The sequence below is a fragment of the Gorilla gorilla genome, chromosome 21 (genome assembly GCF_029281585.2).
Source record: "Gorilla gorilla gorilla isolate KB3781 chromosome 21, NHGRI_mGorGor1-v2.1_pri, whole genome shotgun sequence".
NCBI classification, from domain to species: Eukaryota; Metazoa; Chordata; class Mammalia; order Primates; family Hominidae; genus Gorilla; species Gorilla gorilla.
In genome coordinates this window covers 46,423,268-46,446,963 of record NC_073245.2, presented here as the reverse complement: position 1 = coordinate 46,446,963, position 23,696 = coordinate 46,423,268, and the positions used below count along the sequence as shown (strand labels likewise).

The following is a 23,696-nucleotide window of genomic DNA, read 5'->3' as shown; positions in this document are numbered from 1 at the left end:
TGGTTGAATCTGGTACTCTGAGGTCAATACTGCAGGTTTGTCTCATCTTGCTGCTTAGGGATTTATCGACAGTGGTCTATGCTGTATGAGATAAATTGGACGGATTTGGTTCCAACCTCTACTAATCAGATTAATCAAAGTGGCCTACAGAATGGCATGCTCAAGTGAAAATCTCTCAAGAAGCCAAGATGATGTAGAACTGACGGTGGATGCTGTTGAGGGACATTCTGCCATGAGTCTTTTATGCTCCTCCTCATCTTATAGAGTATACCAAGAATGTAAGGTATTGACTGCTCTTTAGCCAGGCCATTTCTCAGGATTGTCTTTGCAGCAAGCAACTTTGAGCTGTGAAGTAATATCTCCCTGGGTTAAAAAGCAAGCTCACTTACTGCTTTCTATAAAACGTGGGTTCCCCAAACTCAGTGCTATTGTTATGTAACACATTTACCACATGTGTAGACCTTCATCTGGGCCTTTGTGTTGTCCCTGTTGGACTCAGGGAGCAAGAGCTGATGCAAAAGTTAATGCTCATGCTGCTTGCTGTGTGATGAATAATAAAGTTCATTGTCTCTGACCTGAGTCTCATATCTTCTGTTAGAATTCATGAAACAACAAGCTAACTTACTGGCTTATAAGTAGGGTAAAGTCAAATCCTACACCTGACATATATGAGAGTTCCATTACTCAATGTCCTTGCCAACACTTGTTATGGTCAGTCTTTTTAATTTGAGAAATTCTAATAGGTACATTGTAGTATCTCATTGCAGTGATAATTTGTATTTCCCTAATGAGCTTATTTCCATCTGTATGAGCTTATTTCAATTTGCATATTTTTTGGTAGAGTATCTGTTCAGATCTTTTGTTCATTTAAAAAACTGGGTAGTGTTTCTTATTTTTAAAACTATATTCTGGATACAAGTTCTTTGTCAGGTAAGTTATTTGTATATATTTTCTCCCAGTCAGAGGATTGAATTTTCATTGTTCTTAACAGTGTCCTTTGATAGAAGTTATTAATTTCGACAAAGCCCAATTTAATGTTTCTGTTATTGATTGTGCTTTTCTTGTCATATTTAAGAAATCTTTGCTTAACTCAAAGTCACAAAAGATTTCTTCTATGTTTTCTTTTAAAAGTTCTATAGTGTTAGATTTTACATTTATGTCTACAGTCCATTTTGAATTAATTTTGTATATGGTGTGAAGTTATGAATTGAAGTTCATTTTATTGCATATGGCTAACTGTTCCAGTACCATTTGCTGAAAAGATTATATTTTGTACCTTGTGGGAAATCACTTGACCATACATGTGTGAGTCTATTCCTAGACTCTCTATTCTGAACTACTGACTTGTCTATCTTTATAGCAATACTACACTGTGTTGATTATTCTCCAAGTCTGGAAGTCAGGGAGAGTTAAGTCTTCAAACTGTTCTTTTTTGAAGTTGTGATTACTCTAAGTCCTTTGTATTTCCACATGAATTTTAGAATAAACTTGTCAACTTCTACTAAAACCTACTGGGATTTTGATTGGAGTTGTGTTGAATCTATTGATAAACATGGGGAGAACTGACATCAGAACAATATTGAGTCCTCTGATCCACGAATATGGTATATCTCTTTTTCTTTTTTTTTGAGATGGAGTCTCACTCTGTCACCAGGCTGGAGTGCAGTGGCACAATCTCGGCTCACTGCAACCTCCACCTCCTGGGTTCAAGTGATTTTCCTGCCTTAGCCTCCCTAGTAGCTGGGACTGCAGGTGCGCACCATCATGCCCAGCTAATTTTTGTATTTGTAGTAGAGATGGGGTTTCACCATGTTGGCCAGGATGGTCTCGATCTCTTGACCTCGTGATCCGCCTGCCTCGGCCTCCCTAAGTACTGGGATTACAGGTGTGAGCCACTGTGCCCAGCCTGGTATATCTCTTTACTTATTTAAGTATTAATTTCTCTCATTAATGTCTTATGGTTTCAGTATATGAGTCTTGCACAGATTTATCATTAAAAATTTAATATTTTTGGTACTATTATAAATGGCATTTTTTAACATGTCAATTTGTATTGTCTTTGCTACAATATAGAAATAAACTAGTTTCTGTATATTAATCTTGTATGCTTCAAACTTGCTAAACTCATTTATTAGTTCTAGCAGACTTTTTAAGGACTTCATTGGATTTTTTACATAAACAATCATGTCTTTTGCAAATAGTTTTACTGTTTCATTTCCAAGCTTATTGTTTTTTATTCCTTGTTCTTGCCTTACTGAATTAACTGGAATGTCCAGTAGAGAGTTCAATAGAAAATGTGAGAGCAGACATCCTTGCCTTGTTCCTTATTGTAGAAGAAAACATTTGGTCTTTAATCAAGTATGGGGCCAGGTGCGGTGGCTCACACCTGCAATCCAAGCATTTTGGGGAGGCCAAGATGGGAGGATCACTTGAGGCCAGGAGTTCAAGACCAGCCTGGTCAACATAGCAAGACCCCATCTCTATAAAACATAAAAAAAAATTAAGTATGTAAGTTAGCTGTAGATTTTTTGTAGATGAGCTTTATCAGACTGAGGAAGTTCCTTTCTATTATTAGTTTGTTAAGACTTTTTAAAAAATCAGGCTGAGTGCAGTGGCTCATTCCTGTAATCCTAGCACTTTAGGAGGCTGAGGCGGGTGGATCACTTGATGTCAGGAGTTTGAGACCAGTCTGGCCAACATGGCAAAACCCTGTCTCTACTAAAAAATACAAAAATTAGCCGGGCCTTGTGGTGTGCACCTGTAGTCCCAGCTACCCGGGAGGCTGAGGCAGGAGAATCGCTTGAACCCAGGAGGCAGAAGTTGCAGTGAGCCAAAGTCGTGCCACTGCACTCCAGCCTGGGTGACACAGCGAGACTCCATCTCAAAATAAAAAAGTTAAAAAAAAAATCAGAATAAATGTTGAATTTTCTCAACTTTTTTTATGTATTTATTGAAAATGTCATATAGCTTTTCTTTTTTAGTCTGTTAAAATGGCAAATTACATGGACAATAATGGTAAGCTGACATAAGAGACACACGTTCTAAAGTAGGTACACGTCAGCTGAGCGTGTGGCTCACGCCTGTAATTCCAGCACTTTGGGAAGCCAAGGTGGGTGACCTCCTTACCTGAGGTCAGGAGTTCAAGAACAGCCTGCCCAACATGGTGAAACCCCATCTCTACTAAAAATACAAAAATTAGCCGGGTGTGGTGGCACATGCCTGTAATCCCAGCTACCCAGGAGGCTGAGGCAGGAGAATCGCTTGAACCTGGGAGGTGGAAGCTGCAGTGAGCCAAGACCGCGCCACTACACTCCAGCCTGGGCGACACAGCAAGACTCCGTTTCAAAAAAAGAAAAAAAAAGTAGGTGCACATCTAGTTATTACATAAGTATTTTAAAATCAGTGGTTTTTGTATATGCCAACAAGAACCCATTAAAAATGAACAAAAACAAATCTCATTCACACCCAAAACAACAAAAATAAAATAATTAGGAATATATTCAAGCAATTATGAGAACTTATACAAAAAAAGCTATAAACTCTACTGAGAGACATGAGAAAAAACGTGAATCAGTGATCAGTGCAGAGAGAAGCTATTTTCCTTCATGGTAAGAATTATTATTATAAAACAAGACTTCTTCAGATTAGTACATAAATTTAACATAATTTCCACCTAAATACCAATGTAATTTTAATTTCTTTTGTAAATTACATGTGAAGTTGATCTGAGAAAAACTGTGAGAATGATAAAATATTGAAAAACAAGGATGATAAGGGGAGCACATCCTGTCAGATGTTAAAAAGTATTATAAAGCTATAATTTTAATGTGTGGTACTAGAACCAGAATAGTTCAATAGAACAAAATAAAGTCTAAAAGTAGACAATAATGTTGATAAGAATTTTCTATATAACAAAGGTGCAGGCAGGGTGCGGTGGCTCACACCTATAATCCCAGCACTTTGGGAGGCCTAGGCGGGCAGATCATGGGATCAGGAGTTTGAGACCAGTCTGACCAACATGGTGAAACCCCGTCTCAATAAAAACACAAAAATTAGCCGGGGGTGGTGGCACGCACCTGTAATCCCAGCTACTCAGGAAGCTGAGGCAGGAGAATCGCTTGAACCCAGGAGGCAGAGGTTGCAGTGAGCTGAGATTGTGCCATTGCACTCCAGCCTGGGTGACAGAGCGAAACTCGGTCTCAAAACAAACAAACAAACAAACAAAAACAAAGGTGCTATATTTCAGGAAGCCTAGTGGTAGGGCTGCCAAAAGTATAATGATAAAAAAAACATGCAGGATCCAATCTAGAAAGAAGGTTGAGACAAGAGCACAACTTTTAATACAAAATAAAAAGAATTAAGTGGCATATGGGACAAAAAATTAGGGAACTAAAATAATTCAAAGGAAAGAGAAAAAGTCTTGGTCATGTTTGCCAAGCTTTGAATATTAGACCTTGCTTTTTTTCCCAGAGATTGTCAGTGCACCCTGGTTGTGCAATATCAACCAGGATTAGGCAGGTGTGGGAGCCACAGAAGCCACTCCACCACGCTTTTAAGTCATTTCATTAGAGTCGCCTCAGAAGTCCTGGTGAGACAATCCTAGGAGTCCTCTTTGGCTGTCTTGCTTGATATTCTCAAGCAAGTCCATTCTGCTAGACCCCTGAATCTGGGTACTCCTCCCTTTTTAACTCCAGTCCCCACAGGGTCATTTAAGAAAATGTATGCATGTTTCTGATTCATTACTATATTATGATGATTATTCTTATAAACCCTTTTGACGTCTAAAAGCCTTAGAGCCACTCAACAGTCCTGTTTGGGCCAGTCTCCTGGAATATGAGATTCCTTCTGTATGGCCAGTGGTGCAGAATGGCTTTCAATGGAGAGAACAGTCTGGCAGTCTTAAGGCTTGGTGTGGTAAAGTCACTTGGATCCAGAGAAGGCATATGCACAGACACCAGCCCAGTCATCCCAAGGAGACAGCTTATCTTTCCCTAAGTATTTCTAAAAGGGTCTCCTGAGTGACTTTTGCATTACCATTACCTTAGAGCTTGTTAAAGATTCCCGGGTCCCACTTCAGATCTGCAAAGCAGGATCTTAGAATCTAGGGCCTGAAAAAAATATATATTTTACAAGTTTCTCTGCATGTTAGGCTTCTACAACGACATCTGTTCTGCATCTAGTTTCAGAGTTGCTCAATATGGCCCTCGAAGCAATGATTCTGAGTCATGGGTCCTTACTGGTTATTCAAAAGAAGCTCTGGAGCCCTAAACCACAAACGAAAACACCTAAGGCCTGGGCTACTTATTTGCTGTAGATCATAGCAGTTACAGCCTCATCCTCCTCCATCTGTAGCCTTTTTTTTAAAAATTATCCTTCCTCCCTGTAGCCTACCACTGCCAACTCAAATTCTTTTAGGTTCTATGAGCTGTAACTGGGTATTTTCTATGGCAAAAACTGGTATCCTACAGCTAAAGATTCTTTATATCCACATGCCTGGTCAATCTTTTCTTTATATTTATTTATTTATTTATTTTTGAGATAGGGTCTCACTCTGTTGCCCAGGCTGGAGTGCAGTGGCACAATTATGGCTCACTGCAGTCTCAACCTCCCAGGATCAAGCAATCCTCCCACTTCAGCCTCCCAAGTGGCTGGGACTACAGGCACATGCCACCGCACCTGGCTAATTTTTGTATTATTTGTAGGGACAAGGTTTTGCCATGTTGCCCAGACTGGTCTTGAACTCCTGAGCTCAAGCAATCCACCCACCTCGGCCTCCCAAAGTGCTGGGATTACAGGTGTGAGCCACTGTGCCTGGCCTAATCTCTTCATTACAGTGTCCTTTGCTCTTTTCTTTCTATTCCTTCCGCTATGCCCTAGAGACCTTCACTGCCAGAATTAGGCTCACACACACCTTCTTAGTCTGTATGGTTCCAGTTTTCTTTTTCTAAAATCTTTTCCACCTACTTTCTGCTCAGAAACCTAAAAGGACTCCTGGTATCATCCACATCAAGTCTAAATGTGTCTGTTTTCCAGGCCTTTTATAACCTATCCCATTTTGCTTATTAGACTTTACTTCTAACTATGCTACATATGCTTTCCATTTATTGCCCACATACGTATCCTGCTGATTTCAACCCATGGATCAGATTCATCTCAGTGTCCCTGGAACATGATAAAAAGAGGCAGGGTAGGGCCCAATAAATGCAAGCTGACTGAGTCAACATTTGCCATTTGTTTCCCTTTCTTTTTCTTTTTTTTTCTTTTTTTGAGACAGAGTCTCGCTCTGTCGCCCAGGCTGGAGTGCAGTGGCGCGATCTCGGCTCACCGTAAGCTCCGCCTCCCAGGTTCACGCCATTCTCCTGCCTCAGCCTCCCCAGTAGCTGGGACTACAGGCACCAGCCACCACGTCCGGCTAATTTTCTGTATTTTTAGTAGAGATGGGGTTTCACCGTGTTAGCCAGGATGGTCTCGATCTCCTGACCTCGTGAACCACCCGCCTCAGCCTCCCAAAAGCTGGGATTACAAGCGTGAGCCATCGCGCCTGGCCCTGCCATTTGTTTCCCTTTCAACATCCTCTTTTTATATTCCACAAATTCTTCAAGTCCCACATTCTGCTTGAAGACCTCAGTTTCTCCAGCTCTTATGACATCCTCCTTCACTGAAAAAAAAAAAAAAAAAAAGAAGGAAAGAAGAAAGGAAGAAAAAAATCCACACAACAGAGAATGGGCTTTCGGAGTGACAAAAGCATAGGGAAGAGAAAGGAAGATTAATAGTCTGAGAGCAACCACTCTTTAGTTGTTCAGGAAATACGTCAGTCATGAGTCATTGACTTTCTATGGTACCGTATAATCTGTATTATTCTGTTCAGAACACGTATATTGTCAGTGTTCCGTGCTAAGCATGTCAAATGAATTCATTCTGCCTCCCTATGTCAGTTCAGGAGTCATTCCTTCCTGCTTCCCTGATTCCCCATGTTGAGTTAAATGCTTGCTCTCCATGGTTTCATGACACCTTGTGCTTGCTTTTTTTTTTTTTTTTTTGAGAGAGGGTCTCGCCCTGTCATCCAGGCTGGAGTGCAGTGGCATGATCTCAGCACACTGCAACCTCTGCCTCCTGGGTTCAAGCGATCCTCCCACCTCAGCCTCCTGAGTAGCTGGGACTAAAGGTGCATGCACCACACCTGGCTAATTTTTGTATTTTTTGTAGAGACAGGGTTTCATCATGTTGCCCAGGCTGGTCTTGAACTCCTGGGTTCAAGTGATCAGCCTGCCTTAGCCTCCCAAAGTGTTGGGATTACAGGCGTGAGCCAATGCACCCGGCCCCTGTGCTTACTTTTAACTTAATCTCTTGTATTGAAAATGCCCATTTATTAGTCTGATTCCCCCTTAGACTTTGAGTTTCATGAGAGAAGGTCCAGACTTACTAGTCTTTTTATTATCTGTTCCTTTTATGGGTATGTCAATTCTACACGTGTAGATGGCACATAAACCATCTCTGAAGTAACTAGACTGTAAACTTTGGAAGATAAAGTTCATTTTTTTTTTAAGATGGAGTCTCGCTCTGTCGCCCAGGCTGGAGTGCAGTGGCACGATCTCGGCTCACTGCAAGCTCCGCTTCCCGGGTTCATGCCATTCTCCTGCCTCAGCCTCCCTAGTAGCTGGGACTACAGGCACCCACCACCACGCCCGGCTAATTTTTTTGTATTTTTAGTAGAGACGGGGTTTCACCGTGTTAGCCAGGATGGTCTCAATCTCCTGACCTCATGATCCGCCTGCCTCGGCCTCCCAAAGTGCTGGGATTACAGGCGTGAGCCACCGCTCCCAGCACATGTTTTGTATTTTTTATCTTTATATTCTGGGTTCCCAGCTCAGTGCTCAGGTGTTCAGAAAGTTTGTGAATGTTAACATTTCTGTGCTCTGTTCCTTTCACCACCCACAAGCAACCTTACACTTGCCCAGCAAAACCTAGTAACTGAGCACTTTTATTCTAGTAAGTGCGTATACAGTGTTATTCACTGAGATTAATGCTGTTGACCACTATGAGAGAGAAACAGTAAACAAATTTATTAATTATATTTTGCTTGGAAACTCTATTGCAGAGTCTAATTGTTTAAATAAGAACTACTGCCTCTCTTTCCTACTTTCAGAGAATAAGTTTTGGAGCCAGGCAGAATTAGATTTGAATCTTGGCTTTGCAAATACACTAGCTCCTGGTCTTGGGTGTGGCCTTTTGGGAGATTAAATTAAAAATGGGGATAACAACACCTATTCTGCAGGATCATTATGATGATTGAATGTGTAAATATAGAAAAGGTGTTTAAGCACCACACTTGGCACATAACAAGCATCCACAAAAGTTAGTTTTTACTCCTTGATTCTCTCCTTCCTCAAGAGGATCACTTGGATCACCTCTTTCCATATAGTGTCTAGTCTAGTGTATTACATGACATTATCCAGTTTAGCCTAAGGTTAGGCTTCCTTTTCTTATACTACCTGTTCCCTAGGAGCTTTGAGTCTATATTTATATACATTTGAACATGTAATGTGTACGTGTTTGGAAGTCTATACAACTGCCTATAGTGTACATCTGTATACAAGAGCCATAGGTTTCCAGCTATTCTCACATTTAGTTTGAGAAACTTCAGAGGGTTACGTTAAAATTGCTGAAAAGGGGCCAGGCGTGGTGGCTCACACCTGTGATTCCAGCATTTTGGGAGGCCGAGGTGGGAGGATCACGAGGTCAGGAGATCGAGACCATCCTGGCTAACATGGTGAAACCCCGTCTCTACTAAAAATACAAAAAAATTAGCTGGGCGTGGTGGCGGGCGCCTGTAGTCCCAGCTACCCGGGAGGCTGAGGCAGGAGAATGGCATGAACCCAGGGGGTGGAGCTTGCAGTGAGCAGACATCGTGCCACTGCACTCCAGCCTGGTCTCAAAAAAAAAAATTGCTGAAAAGGACACATGCTCCTTTTCCCTTGCTACTGCTATCTCCACCAGCCTGATTCTCCCTGTTAAATGACAGCACTGTGAAAAATTCCTGGGATTAAGCTAGGGTGGGTGAGCAGATATCTAAAAGCAAATAGGATGAGTGCTCCCCAGAAGTATCCAGCTATAAGACCTGCATGCTGCTATTGCTCAGTAATAAAAAATGATAAATGGGTGATGCCACTTTGCCTCAGTGGGACTGGATAAAAGTAATGAACAAGGCTATATTTTTCCCAATCTCTCCTTTTTAGAAGGGAGTGGTGAAGAAGTGGTAGGTGTACAAGGCACACCAAATAGCCTTAGTGAACAGCTCCAAATATCATATCCTGTTTGTGGGCTCTGTCATTCCAATCTGAGGATTTGTGGGAGTTTTTTACCCTCATAATGCTGAAGCCAAACCTCCATGCTCGCAATTTCCCAATTGTCTCCAAAATCATTAATAAAGTCTGAACGTATCTTCCAAAACAAAGTTAATCTTAATGAACTTATATTTCTAAAAATGTGTGTCATAGAGTTCCATTTCTGGCAAAGGCTGACTAGTTGGTCTTTTTCAGACATCTTGCTGAGAACAATTACAAATGCTGAACAAATTAGCACTTTTTAAAAACAGCAATTTGGAGCTATGGAAGAGCTACAAAAGCAGTGAGAATTTGCTAGTCCAAGATCTGGAGAAAAAGAGAAGCCAAGTAAGGTGAGACTGGTATTTGGGGACACTTTACCCTGAAGACAATTGCTGATTCCAAAAGCAAAAGCGCTGAGAGGCTGAAAAGAGCTTTTAGCGGGCTGGGCGCGGTGGCTCACGCCTGTAATCCCAGTACTTTGGGAGGCGGAGGCGGGCGGATCATGAGGTCAGGCGATTGAGACCATCCTGGCTAACACGGTGAAACGCCGTCTCTACTAAAAGTACAAAAAAATTAGCCGGGCGTGGTGGCGGGCGCCTGTAGTCCCAGCTACTCGTGAGGCTGTGGCAGGAGAATGGCGTGAACCCAGGAGGCGGAGGTTGCAGTGAGCCGAGATCGCGCCACTGCACTCCAGCCTGGGCAACAAAGCGAGACTCCGTCTCAATAAATAAATAAATAAGCTTTCAGTAGATTCCCAGCCAGGGCTGATGAGACATAAATTGTAGTAAGGTACCTGAAAAGGAGGAAGGGTCCTGGTAAATATCCCCAGGCTTTCTTTTTCCTTTTTTCTTTTTTTGAGTTGGAGTCTCATTCTGTCCCCCAGGCTGGAGTGCAGTGGCGAGATGTCGGCTCACTGCAACCTGCGCCTCCCAGGTTCAAGCGATTCTCCTGCGTCAGCCTCCGGAGTATCTGGGACTACAGGCACCCACCACCATGCCCGGCTAATTTTTGTACTTTTTGTAGAGATGGGGTTTTGCCATGTTGCCCAGGCTGGTCTTGAATTCCTGCGCTCAAGTGATCCACCTGCCTTGGCCTCTCAAAGTGTTGGGATTACAGGCGTGAGCCACCGCGCGCAGCCTCTCCAGGCTTTCAGCTGGGACCATGAAGGGCTCCACTCTAGGGATAAGGGCAAATTGGAAAGAGATCAGCTCTCACAAGGATTAAAGCCCAGCTTTGACTTCCTCAGACACTTACTAGATGAAAGTTTCAGCCTCTAGCTTATTCGCTTGACAGAAACAAAAGTAAACCCTTCTGGAGAGAGATAACATCATATAGAACCTCAAATCGTCTCCAGAGCTCCACAGGCTTTTTTGAAGAAATTGACAACATGGTTCTAAAATTTATATGGAAATGCAAAGGACCCAGAATAATCAAAACAATATTGAAAAAAGAACAAATTTAGAATATTTATACTCACAAGTTCAAGATTTGCCACAAAGCTAGAGTAGACAGATACAGATGAATGGAACAGGATCAAGTCCAAAAATAGATCTATACATATATAGGCAACTGATTATCAACCAAGGCATCAAATCAATTCAGTGAGGCAAAGGAATGCCTGTTTAACAGATGTGTGAAAAAAAACTGGGTATCTCTATGGAAAGACAGCTCTAACCCCTATGGCATTCCATACAAAAAATTAATTCAAGGTGGATCATAGACCTACATTAAAAACTAGAACCATAAAACTTCTAGAAGTATATCTTTGTGACTATGGAGTAAACGGAAATTTCATAGGTAGAACATAAAATGTACTAACCATAAAAGTAAAAATAAAATATTGGACTTCAAGAAAATTTATTTTTTTGCTTATCATAAGACGCCATTTTGAAAGGAATAAATAAGAAATAGACAGGAGATGGCCCCAGCCCGCGGGCTGCCGCCCGCACTCTCCATGAGACTGCTGGCGCCAGCGCCCGCCCGCGCGGCACCTACGCGGAGAGGGCGCTTCGCGCTGACTCAGCGGCGACGGCGGCGGCGGCGTTAGCTGGCCCTCGCGCTCTTTCCCTTCTTGGGGCGCTGACCCCGCCCGCTTGCTTGCTTGCTTGCTTGCCTGCCACGCACGAGAAGGTGCCAGGGGACGCGGAGCGACGAGGGGCGTGCAGTCCCGGCCAACTCCGTCTCTGGCGTTGGCGCTGCGGTCGTGGCAGAGGACTACGGCGACAAGGACGAGGGCCGCTGTCCCAGCTCTCTGCGAGCTGCGCCGCTCGGCTCCGTTCCGCTGGCTGACCATGGAGTGCAGGCTGAGGGGCGGGCTGGAGTGATAGGGAAGATGTTTATAAATTCTTCTGTGGGATCAGAGGGCACGCCTATTATAACCAGAAAACTCCAAGTATAGCAGCAAGGATGGATAAACAGGCTCTATTACGGCTAAATCCAAATGTTGATTCAGACTTTAGACAAAGGGCCCTGGCCTATTTTGAGCAGTTAAAGATTTCCCCAGATGCCTGGCAGGTGTGTGCCGAAGCTCTAGCCCAGAGGACATATAGTGATGATCATGTAAAGCTTTTCTGCTTTCAAGTACTGGAACATCAAGTTAAATACAAATATTCAGAACTAACCACTGTTCAACAACAACTAATTAGGGAGACACTCATATCATGGCTGCAAGCTCAGATGCTGAATCCCCAACCAGAGAAGACCTTTATACCAAATAAAGCCGCCCAAGTCCTCGCCTTGCTTTTTGTTGCAGAATATCTCACTAAGTGGCCCAAGTTTTTTTTTGACATTCTCTCGGTAGTGGACCTAAATCCAAGGGGAGTAGATCTGTACCTGCGAATCCTCATGGCTATCAATTCAGAGTTGGTGGATCGTGATGTGGTGCATACATCAGAGGAGGCTCATAGGAATACTCTCATAAAAGATACCATGAGGGAACAGTGCATTCCAAATCTGGTGGAATCATGGTACCAAATATCACAAAATTATCAGTATACTAATTCTGAAGTGATGTGTCAGTGCCTTGAAGTAGTTGGGGCTTATGTCTCTTGGATTGACTTATCCTTTTTAGCCAATGATAGGTTTATAAATATGCTGCTAGGTCATATGTCAATAGAAGTTCTACGGGAAGAAGCATGTGACTGTTTATTTGAAGTTGTAAATAAAGGAATGGACCCTGCTGATAAAATGAAACTAGTAGAATCTTTGTGTCAAGTATTACAGTCTGCTGGCTTTTTCAGCATTGACCAGGAAGAAGATGTTGACTTTTTTTCAGCATTGACCTGGAAGAAGATGTTGGCCAGATTTTCTAAGCCGGTAAACAGAATGGGACAGTCATGGATAGTTAGTTGGAGTAAATTAATTAAGAATGGGAATATTAAGAATGCTCAAGAGGCACTACAAGCTATTGAAACAAAAGTGGCACTGATGTTGCAGCTACTAATTCATGAGGATGATGATATTTCTTCTAATATTGGATTTTGTTGTGATTATCTTCATATTTTGAAACAGCTTACAGTGCTCTCAGATCAGCAAAAAGCTAATGTAGAGGCAATCATGTTGGCTGTTATGAAAAAATTGACTTATGATGAAGAATATAACTTTGAAAATGAGGGTCAAGATAAAGCCATGTTTGTAGAATATAGAAAACAACTGAAGTTAGTGTTGGACAGGCTTGCTCAAGTTTCACCAGAGTTACTACTGGCCTCTGTTCGCAGAGTTTTTAGTTCTACACTGCAGAATAGGCAGACTACATGGTTCGTGGAAGTTGAAGTAGCAATAAGATTGCTGTATATGTTGGCAGAAGCTCTTCCAGTATCTATCTCATGGTGCTCACTTCTCAGGTGATGTTTCAAAAGCTAGTGTTTTGCAGGGTATGATGCGAACTCTGGTAACATCAGGAGTCAGTTCCTATCAGCATACATCTGTGACGTTGGAGTTCTTCGAAACTGTTGTTAGATATGAAAAGTTTTTCACAGTTGAACCTCAGCACGTTCCATGTGTACTAATGGCTTTCTTAGATCACAGAGGTCTGCGTCATTCCAGTGCAAAAGTTCAGAGCAAGATGGCTTACCTGTTTTCTAGATTTGTCAAATCTCTCAATAAGCAAATGAATCCTTTCATTGAGGATATTTTGAATAGAATACAAGATTTATTAAAGCTTTCTCCACCTGAGAATGGCCACCAGTCCTTCCTGAGCAGCGATGATCAAATTTTATTTATGAGACAGTTGGAGTGATGATTGTTAATAGTGAATACCCGGCAGAAAGGAAAGAAGCCTTAATGAGGAATCTGTTGACTCCACTAATGGAGAAGTTTAAAATTCTGTTAGAAAATTTGATGCTAGCACAAGATGAAGAAAGGCAAGCCTCTCTAGCAGACTGTCTCAACCATGCTGTTGGATTTGCAAGTCGAACTAGTAAAGCTTTCAGCAACAAGCAGACTGTGAAACAATGTGGCTGTTCCGAAGTTTATCTGGACTGTTTACAGACATTCTTGCTGGCCCTCAGTTGTCCCTTACAAAAGGGTATTCTCAGAAGTGGAGTCTGTACTTTCCTTCATCGAATGATTATTTGCCTGGAGGAAGAAGTTTTTCCATTCATCCCATCTGCTTCAGAACATATACTCAAAGATTGTGAAGCCAAAGACCTCCAGGAGTTCATTCCTCTTATCAACCAGATTACGGCCAAATTCAAGGTACAGGTATCCCCGTTTTTACAACAGATGTTCATGCCCCTGCTTCATGCAATTTTTGAAGTGCTGCTCTGGCCAGCGGAAGAAAATGACCAGTCTGCTGCTTTAGAGACAGACTTTTTCAGTGTTCACTTCAAAACTGTCCCAGTTTCTACCTATGACTCAATTCCAAAGCCACTTTCACATTTTTCAGGTGTTGGTTACAGCAACACTCCACTCTCTGGCATTAACTTTCTGTCTTAGACTGTTTTGTGCTGCTATAAAAGAATACCACAGACTGGGTAATTTATAATGAAAAGAAAGTTATTGGTTCACAGTTCTGGAGGCTGGCAAGTCCAAGATAGAAGGGCTGGCATCTGGTGAGGACCTTTTTTGCTGTGTCATAACATGGTAGAAGGCATCACATGGCAGAAGGATAAAGAAAGGATGGAGGAGAAGGAGCAAGAAGGGTGAACCCACGCTTGCAGTAATGATAGCAGCATTAGGTCTATTCACAAGCATGGAGTCCTCATGGCCTAATCACCTCTTAGAAGTCTCACCTGTTGATACTGTTACAATGGCAACTAAGTTTAAAGTGGGTTTTGGAGGGATAAACATTCTAGGAGGATTCGTGCTTATGGTAGTATGTCAAGTGCTGACTGGTAAGTCCTACAGTCACTCAAAAGCAGTGCTGGAGTTGGAAAATCTTAATTTTGCAACCGTCATAGTAAGAATTGATTCAAGTAAGAATCATCGATAGATACAAGATATATGCACGTTCTTAAAGTATTTCCCCTACAGATTGCTTATTAGTTATAAGGGTAAAGTATGGAAATATCTCAATGGAGTGATCAAAATTAACAAGGGCAGGTGGGAAAACATCAGATAACCTCAAAATTAAAATAATTCTATCATACAAAAGAAGAATTTTTTTTTCCTCAAAAATGTCAATGTCGGGCTGAGGAGCCAAGATGGCCGAATAGGAACAGCTCCGGTCTACAGCTCCCAGCGTGAGCGACGCAGAAGACGGGTGATTTCTGCATTTCCATCTGAGGTACCGGGTTCATCTCACTAGGGAGTGCCAGACAGTGGGCGCAGGCCAGTGGGTGCGCCCACCGTGCGCGAGCCGAAGCAGGGCGAGGCATTGCCTCACCTGGGAAGCGCAAGCGGTCAGGGAGTTCCCTTTCCGAGTCAAAGAAAGGGGTGACGGACGCACCTGGAAAATCGGGTCACTCCCACCCGAATATTGCGCTTTTCAGACCGGCTTAAAAAACGGCGCACCACGAGACTATATCCCACACCTGGCTCGGAGGGTCCTACGCCCACGGAATCTCGCTGATTGCTAGCACAGCAGTCTGAGATCAAACTGCAAGGCGGCAGCGAGGCTGGGGGAGGGGCGCCCGCCATTGCCCAGGCTTGCTTAGGTAAACAAAGCAGCCGGGAAGCTCGAACTGGGTGGAGCCCACCACAGCTCAAGGAGGCTTGCCTGCCTCTGTAGGCTCCACCTCTGAGGGCAGGGCACAGACAAACAAAAAGACAGCAGTAACCTCTGCAGACTTAAATGTCCCTGTCTGACAGCTTTGAAGAGAGCAGTGGTTCTCCCAGCACGCAGCTGGAGATCTGAGAACGGGCAGACTGCCTCCTCAAGTGGGTCCCTGACCCCTGACCCCCGAGCAGCCTAACTGGGAGGCACCCCCCAGCAGGGGCACACTGACACCTCACACGGCAGGGTATTCCAACAGACCTGCAGCTGAGGGTCCTGTCTATTAGAAGGAAAACTAACAAACAGAAAGGACATCCACACTGAAAACCCATCTGTACATCACCATCATCAAAGACCAAAAGTAGATAAAACCACAAAGATGGGGAAAAAACAGAACAGAAAAACTGGAAACTCTAAAACGCAGAGCACCTCTCCTCCTCCAAAGGAACGCAGTCCCTCACCAGCAACGGAACAAAGCTGGATGGAGAATGATTTTGACGAGCTGAGAGAAGAAGGCTTCAGATGATCAAATTACTCTGAGCTATGGGAGGACATTCAAATCAAAGGCAAAGAAGTTGAAAACTTTGAAAAAAACTTTAGACGAATGTATAACTAGAATAACCAATACAGAGAAGTGCTTAAAGGAGCTGATGGAGCTGAAAACCAAGGCTCGAGAACTACGTGAAGAATGCAGAAGCCTCAGGAGCCGATGCGACCAACTGGAAGAAAGGGTATCAGCAATGGAAGATGAAATGAATGAAATGAAGTGAGAAGGGAAGTCTAGAGAAAAAAGAATAAAAAGAAATGAGCAAAGCCTCCAAGAAATATGGGACTATGTGAAAAGACCAAATCTACGTCTGATTGGTGTAGCTGAAAGTGATGCGGAGAATGGAACCAAGTTGGAAAACACTCTGCAGGATATTATCCAGGAGAACTTCCCCAATCTAGCAAGGCAGGCCAACATTCAGATTCAGGAAACACAGAGAACGCCACAAAGATACTCCTCGAGAAGAGCAACTCCAAGACACATAATTGTCAGATTCACCAAAGTTGAAATGAAGGAAAAAATGTTAAGGGCAGCCAGAGAGAAAGGTCGGGTTACCCTCAAAGGGAAGCCCATCAGACTAACAGCGGATTTCTCGGCAGAAACCCTACAAGCCAGAAGAGAGTGGGGGCCAATATTCAACATTCTTAAAGAAAAGAATTTTCAACCCAGAATTTCATATCCAGCCAAACTAAGCTTCATAAGTGAAGGAGGAATAAAATACTTTACAGACAAGCAAATGCTGAGAGATTTTGTCACCACCAGGCCTGCCCTAAAAGAGCTCCTGAAGGAAGCGCTAAACATGGAAAGGAAAAACCGGTACCAGCCGCTGCAAAATCATGCCAAAATGTAAAGACCATCAAGACTAGGAAGAAACTGCATCAACTAATGAGCAAAATCACCAGCTAACATCATAATGACAGGATCAAATTCACACATAACAATATTGACTTTAAATGTAAATGGACTAAATTCTCCAATTAAAAGACACAGACTGGCAAGTTGGATAAAGAGTCAAGACCCATCAGTGTGCTGTATTCAGGAAACCCATCTCACGTGCAGAGACACACATAGGCTCAAAATAAAAGGATGGAGGAAGATCTACCAAGCAAATGGAAAACAAAAAAAGGCAGGGGTTGCAATCCTAGTCTCTGACAAAACAGACTTTAAACCAACAAAGATCAAAAGAGACAAAGAAGGCCATTACATAATGGTAAAGGGATCAATTCAACAAGAGGAGCTAACTATCCTAAATATATATGCACCCAATACAGGAGCACCCAGATTCATAAAGCAAGTCCTGAGTGACCTACAAAGAGACTTAGACTCCCACACATTAATAATGGGAGACTTTAACACCCCACTGTCAACATTAGACAGATCAACGAGACAGAAAGTCAACAAGGATACCCAGGAATTGAACTCAGCTCTGCACCAAGCGGACCTAATAGACATCTACAGAACTCTCCACCCCAAATCAACAGAATATACATTTTTTTCAGCACCACACCACACCTATTCCAAAATTGACCACATAGTTGGAAGTAAAGCTCTCCTCAGCAAATGTAAAAGAACAGAAATTATAACAAACTATCTCTCAGACCACAGTGCAATCAAACTAGAACTCAGGATTAAAAATCTCACTCAAAGCCGCTCAACTACATGGAAACTGAACAACCTGCTCCTGAATGACTACTGGGTACATAACGAAATGAAGGGAGAAATAAAGATGTTCTTTGAAACCAACGAGAACAAAGACACAACATACCAGAATCTCTGGGATGCATTCAAAGCAGTGTGTAGAGGGAAATTTATAGCACTAAATGCCCACAAGAGAAAGCAGGAAAGATCCAAAATTGACACCCTAACATCACAATTAAAAGAACTAGAAAAGCAAGAGCAAACACATTCAAAAGCTAGCAGAAGGCAAGAAATAACTAAAATCAGAGCAGAACTGAAGGAAATAGAGACACAAAAAACCCTTCAAAAAATCAATGAATCCAGGAGCTGGTTTTTTGAAAGGATCAACAAAATTGATAGACCGCTAGCAAGACTAATAAAGAAAAAAAGAGAGAAGAATCAAATAGACACAATAAAAAATGATAAAGGGGATATCACCACCGATCCCACAGAAATACAAACTACCATCAGAGAATACTACAAACACCTCTACGCAAATAAACTAGAAAATCTAGAAGAAATGGATACATTCCTAGACACATACACTCTCCCAAGACTAAACCAGGAAGAAGTTGAATCTCTGAATAGACCAATAACAGGAGCTGAAATTGTGGCAATAATCAATAGTCTACCAACCAAAAAGAGTCCAGGACCAGATGGATTCACAGCCGAATTCTACCAGAGGTACAAGGAGGAACTGGTACCATTGCTTCTGAAACTATTCCAATCAATAGAAAAAGAGGGAATCCTCCCTAACTCATTTTATGAGGCCAGCATCATTCTGATACCAAAGCCGGGCAGAGACACAACCAAAAAAGAGAATTTTAGACCAATATCCTTGATGAACATTGATGCAAAAATCCTCAATAAAATACTGGCAAACCGAATCCAGCAGCACATCAAAAAGCTTATCCACCATGATCAAGTGGGCTTTATCCCTGGGATGCAAGGCTGGTTCAATATACGCAAATCAATAAATGTAATCCAGCATATAAACAGAGCCAAAGACAAAAACCACATGATTATCTCAATAGATGCAGAAAAAGCCTTTGACAAAATTCAACAACCCTTCATGCTAAAAACTCTCAATAAATTAGGTATTGATGGGACGTATTTCAAAATAATAAGAGCTATCTATGACAAACCCACAGCCAATATCATACTGAATGGGCAAAAACTGGAAGCATTCCCTTTGAAAACTGGCACAAGACAGGGATGCCCTCTCTCACTGCTCCTATTCAACATAGTGTTGGAAGTTCTGGCCAGGGCAATCAGGCAGGAGAAGGAAATAAAGGGTATTCAATTAGGAAAAGAGGAAGTCAAATTGTCCCTGTTTGCAGACGACATGATTGTTTATCTAGAAAACCCCATTGTCTCAGCCCAAAATCTCCTTAAGCTGATAAGCAACTTCAGCAAAGTCTCAGGATACAAAATCAATGTACAAAAATCACAAGCATTCTTATACACCAACAACAGACAAACAGAGAGCCAAATCATGAGTGAACTCCCATTCACAATTGCTTCAAAGAGAATAAAATACCTAGGAATCCAACTTACAAGGGATGTGAAGGACCTCTTCAAGGAGAACTACAAACCACTGCTCAAGGAAATAAAAGAGGATACAAACAAATGGAAGAACATTCCATGCTCATGGGTAGGAAGAATCAATATCGTGAAAATGGCCATACTGCCCAAGGTCATTTACAGATTCAATGCCATCCCCATCAAGCTACCAATGACTTTCTTCACAGAATTGGAAAAAACTACTTTAAAGTTCATATGGAACCAAAAAAGAGCCCGCATTGCCAAGTCAATCCTAAGCCAAAAGAACAAAGCTGGAGGCATCACACTACCTGACTTCAAACTATACTACAAGGCTACAGTAACCAAAACAGCATGGTACTGGTACCAAAACAGAGATATAGATCAATGGAACAGAACAGAGCCCTCAGAAATAACGCCACATACCTACAACTATCTGATCCTTGACAAACCTGAGAAAAACAAGCAATGGGGAAAGGATTCCCTATTTAATAAATGGTGCTGGGAAAACTGGCTAGCCATATGTAGAAAGCTGAAACTGGATCCCTTCCTTACACCTTATACAAAAATCAATTCAAGATGGATTAAAGATTTAAACGTTAGACCTAAAACCATAAAAACCCTAGAAGAAAACCTAGGCATTACCATTCAGGACATAGGCGTGGGCAAGGACTTCATGTCCAAAACACCAAAAGCAATGGCAACAAAAGACAAAATTGACAAATGGGATCTAATTAAACTAAAGAGCTTCTGCACAGCAAAAGAAACTACCATCAGAGTGAACAGGCAACCTACAACATGGGAGAAAATTTTCACAACCTACTCATCTGACAAAGGGCTAATATCCAGAATCTACAATGAACTCAAACAAATTTACAAGAAAAAAACAAACAACCCCATCAAAAAGTGGGCGAAGGATATGAACAGACACTTCTCAAAAGAAGACATTTATGCAGCCAAAAAACACATGAAAAAATGCTCATCATCACTGGCCATCAGAGAAATGCAAATCAAAACCACTATGAGATATCATCTCACACCAGTTAGAATGGCAATCATTAAAAAGTCAGGAAACAACAGGTGCTGGAGAGGATGTGGAGAAATAGGAACACTTTTACACTGTTGGTGGGACTGTAAACTAGTTCAACCATTGTGGAAGTCAGTGTGGCGATTCCTCAAGGATCTAGAACTAGAAATACCATTTGACCCAGCCATCCCATTACTGGGTATATACCCAAAGGACTATAAATCATGCTGCTATAAAGACACATGCACACGTATGTTTATTGCGGCATTATTCACAATAGCAAAGACTTGGAACCAACCCAAATGTCCAACAATGATAGACTGGATTAAGAAAATGTGGCACATATACACCATGGAATACTATGCAGCCATAAAAAATGATGAGTTCATGTCCTTTGTAGGGACATGGATGAAATTGGAAACCATCATTCTCAGTAAACTATCGCAAGAACAAAAAACCAAACACCGCATATTCTCACTCATAGGTGGGAATTGAACAATGAGATCACATGGACACAGGAAGGGGAATATCACACTCTGGGGACTGTTGTGGGGTGGGGGGAGGGGGGAGGGATAGCATTGGGAGATATACCTAATGCTAGATGACGAGTTAGTGGGTGCAGCGCACCAGCATGGCACATGTATACATATGTAACTAACCTGCACAATGTGCACATGTACCCTAAAACTTAAAGTATAATTAAAAAAAAAAAAAGTCAATGTCATAAAAGACAAAGAATGGCTGAGGAACTGCTCCAGATTAAAGGAGATTGTACTGAAGGAAAATAAATACTATATAAGACATTATTGGGTCAATTGTTAAAATTGTAAAATAGACAGTAGATAATGTATTGCATCAATATTGAAATATACTAAATAAGTTTATAGAAGTGATAACTGTACCATGGTTACTTAAGAAAATATTCTTATTCTTTGGAAATTCACAATGAAATATTTAGTAGAAAAGGGTCATAATGTATATGTATGAAATTTACTCTCAAATTTTATGTGTAAAAAAATTTGTGTGTGCATGCATGTGTGTGCACATTTGAAGAAAGAGAGTGAACACACAGGCACAAAATAATAAAGCAAATGAGACAAAGTATTAACAATCAGAGATTGGGTATATGGGAGTTGTCGCAATTTTTCTTACTAGTCTTGTAACTTTTCTTTAAGTTATGAAATTATTTACAAATAAAAGTTTAAAGAATAATCTATTAGGTGAGTTTAATAATAAATTAGACTCAGCTTAAAGCAGAATTGGTGAAATGAAAGAAAATTCAGAAGAAAATACACAGACTAAAACATGGAGTTACAAAATGATGAAAAATACAGAAAAGAATGTAAAAGTCATATAGGACATAGTAAGCAGTTATAATCTTAGAAGGATAAGAGAGAGAAAATGGGACACAAGCAATATTTGAGAAGATAATTACTGAGAATGTATCAAAGCTTTATATACTTGATATCTTTATCTGGTTACAGATTCAAGAAATGCCACAAAGCCCAAGCAGGATAAATGTACACCTAGGCATGTGACTGTACATCTATAAAAAGCTAACGACCCAGAGAAAAATCTTAGAAGTAGCACAAGAAAAAAGTCAGTTTACTTGCAAAAGATCAAAAAGTAAGACTGACTGCTAATTTCTCAAAGGAAACAACATAAGTCAGAAAACAATGGAATGATATCTTCAAAATGAAAGAAAATCACTAAGTTGGGATTCTACATTCAGCAAAAACATTTTTTCATAAATGAAGGTGGAAATAAAGACAATTTCAGACAAATAATACCTGAGAAAAATTTGTCACCCGTAGACCCATATTAAAAGACATTCTAAATGGTATTTTTCAGGCAGAAAGAAAATAATCTCAATGGAAGCACAAAACTGAAAGAAGAAATATAGAACAACATTAAGTTAACAACAGTGGGTAAATCTTAACGAATGCCAATTGTATAAAACAACAGCACTGACAACAATAACAACAACATTTTGTAGAATTTAAAGTATATATAAAATTAAAATATATGGCAATGAGGCCGGGCACGGTGGCTCATGCCTATAATTCTGGCACTTTGGGAGGCCGAAGTGGGAGGATCATTTGAGGAAGGCCAAACTGGGAGGATCATTTGAGATCAGGAGTTTGAGATCAGCCTGGGCAACAACAGTGAGACCCTGTCTCTATAAAACATTAAATAAAAATTGAGCCAGGCATGGTGGCATGCTCCTGCAGTCCTAGGTACCTGGGAGGCAGAGGCAGCAGGATTGCTTAAGTTCAGGAGTTCAAGGTTGCAATGAGCTATAATCAAGCCACTAAGCTACTATACTCCAGTCTGGATGACAGAGCAAGACCTGTCTCTTTAAAAAAGAGAGAGAACACTACAAGAGAAAAATTACATGTCAAATTTTAAAAATAATATACATGTAAAAATCTTAACCAAAATATTAGCGTACCCAAACTAGAAATATATAAAAGGACTAATACTCCATGACCAAATTGGGTTTATTCCAGGAATACAAGTTATCATTTAAAAAAATCAGTCACTGTGGTTCATCATAAAATGAATAAGGTCCCCACAGCTAACAGCATGCTAAATGGGGAAAAACTGAAAGCCTTTCATCTAACATCTGGAACAAGACAAGGATGACTGCTTTCACCACTTTTATTCAACCTAGTACTGTTGCAGGATCCTCAGGGTGTCACTTTTCTGGCTGGAAACCTCTGTGGCTGGTGGCACATTTGCCTGAGTTTTGCTCAGGCCCGCTGGTCTTATTCTGCCCACTCAGCCTGGCAGGTTGTGCTTGGTCCACACTACTGGCCTGGATCCCATGCCTGCCAAGGGCAAGCCAGGCATGGAGTGGCAGCAGGTGTGTGAGTGAGCAAGCATGGGGGTCTGGCCACTGCACACAGTCAAGCATGTCAGCTGCTGCCATGGGGCAGGCAGCTCCAGGTGCCGACGTGGGTGCTGACCCTCTGTGAGGCTGCAACTGGACCAGGCACACTGCAAGCAGCTTCCACGCCTGCCACTGGAGAATGTGGTGGCTCCCTGAAGCTTGGAGACTCCAGGAGTCACAGGGCCCCAAAGACGGAGTCATAGCCCTGGCTCAGGGAGCTCCCAGGTCTGGGCTCCCCAAAGGGCCACAGCTCTTCTATCCTTCTCTTCACCCTCAATGTGGTGAGCAAGGGGCGTTTCAGCCCTGTTTGTGTTACACCTCTTTTAGTCCCATCATTTGGTAGGTCCCGAGTTCTTGTCCTGCGTCCAGGAAGAATGAGGTGTGCAGACAAATGGAGGGTGAGCAAGGTGAAGAGAAGCTTTACTGAGTGACAAAATGGCTCAGAGGAGGCCCTGGAGTGGGCAGCTCCTCTCTGCAGCTGGTTGTCCCAAAATCTGCTCAGCTCTGGCTGAATTGGGGGCTCTTATGGG

At 41.9% G+C, this 23,696-nt stretch overlaps 2 protein-coding genes across 2 annotated transcripts in view; one reads left to right on the top strand and one right to left on the bottom strand.

Annotated features, from left to right (window-relative positions):
• Positions 1 to 23,696, bottom strand: part of ASIP (agouti signaling protein) — a 75,929-nt gene that overhangs the window by 36,975 nt on the left and 15,258 nt on the right. The gene's annotated exons all lie outside the window — the stretch shown is intronic.
• LOC101143859 (exportin-T-like) lies at positions 11,626 to 14,261 on the top strand. The gene is given in 3 exon segments (XM_055372583.2): positions 11,626 to 13,145; positions 13,147 to 13,534; positions 13,537 to 14,261. Coding segments are annotated over 3 exon segments (2,526 nt in total). The 5' UTR covers positions 11,626 to 11,732.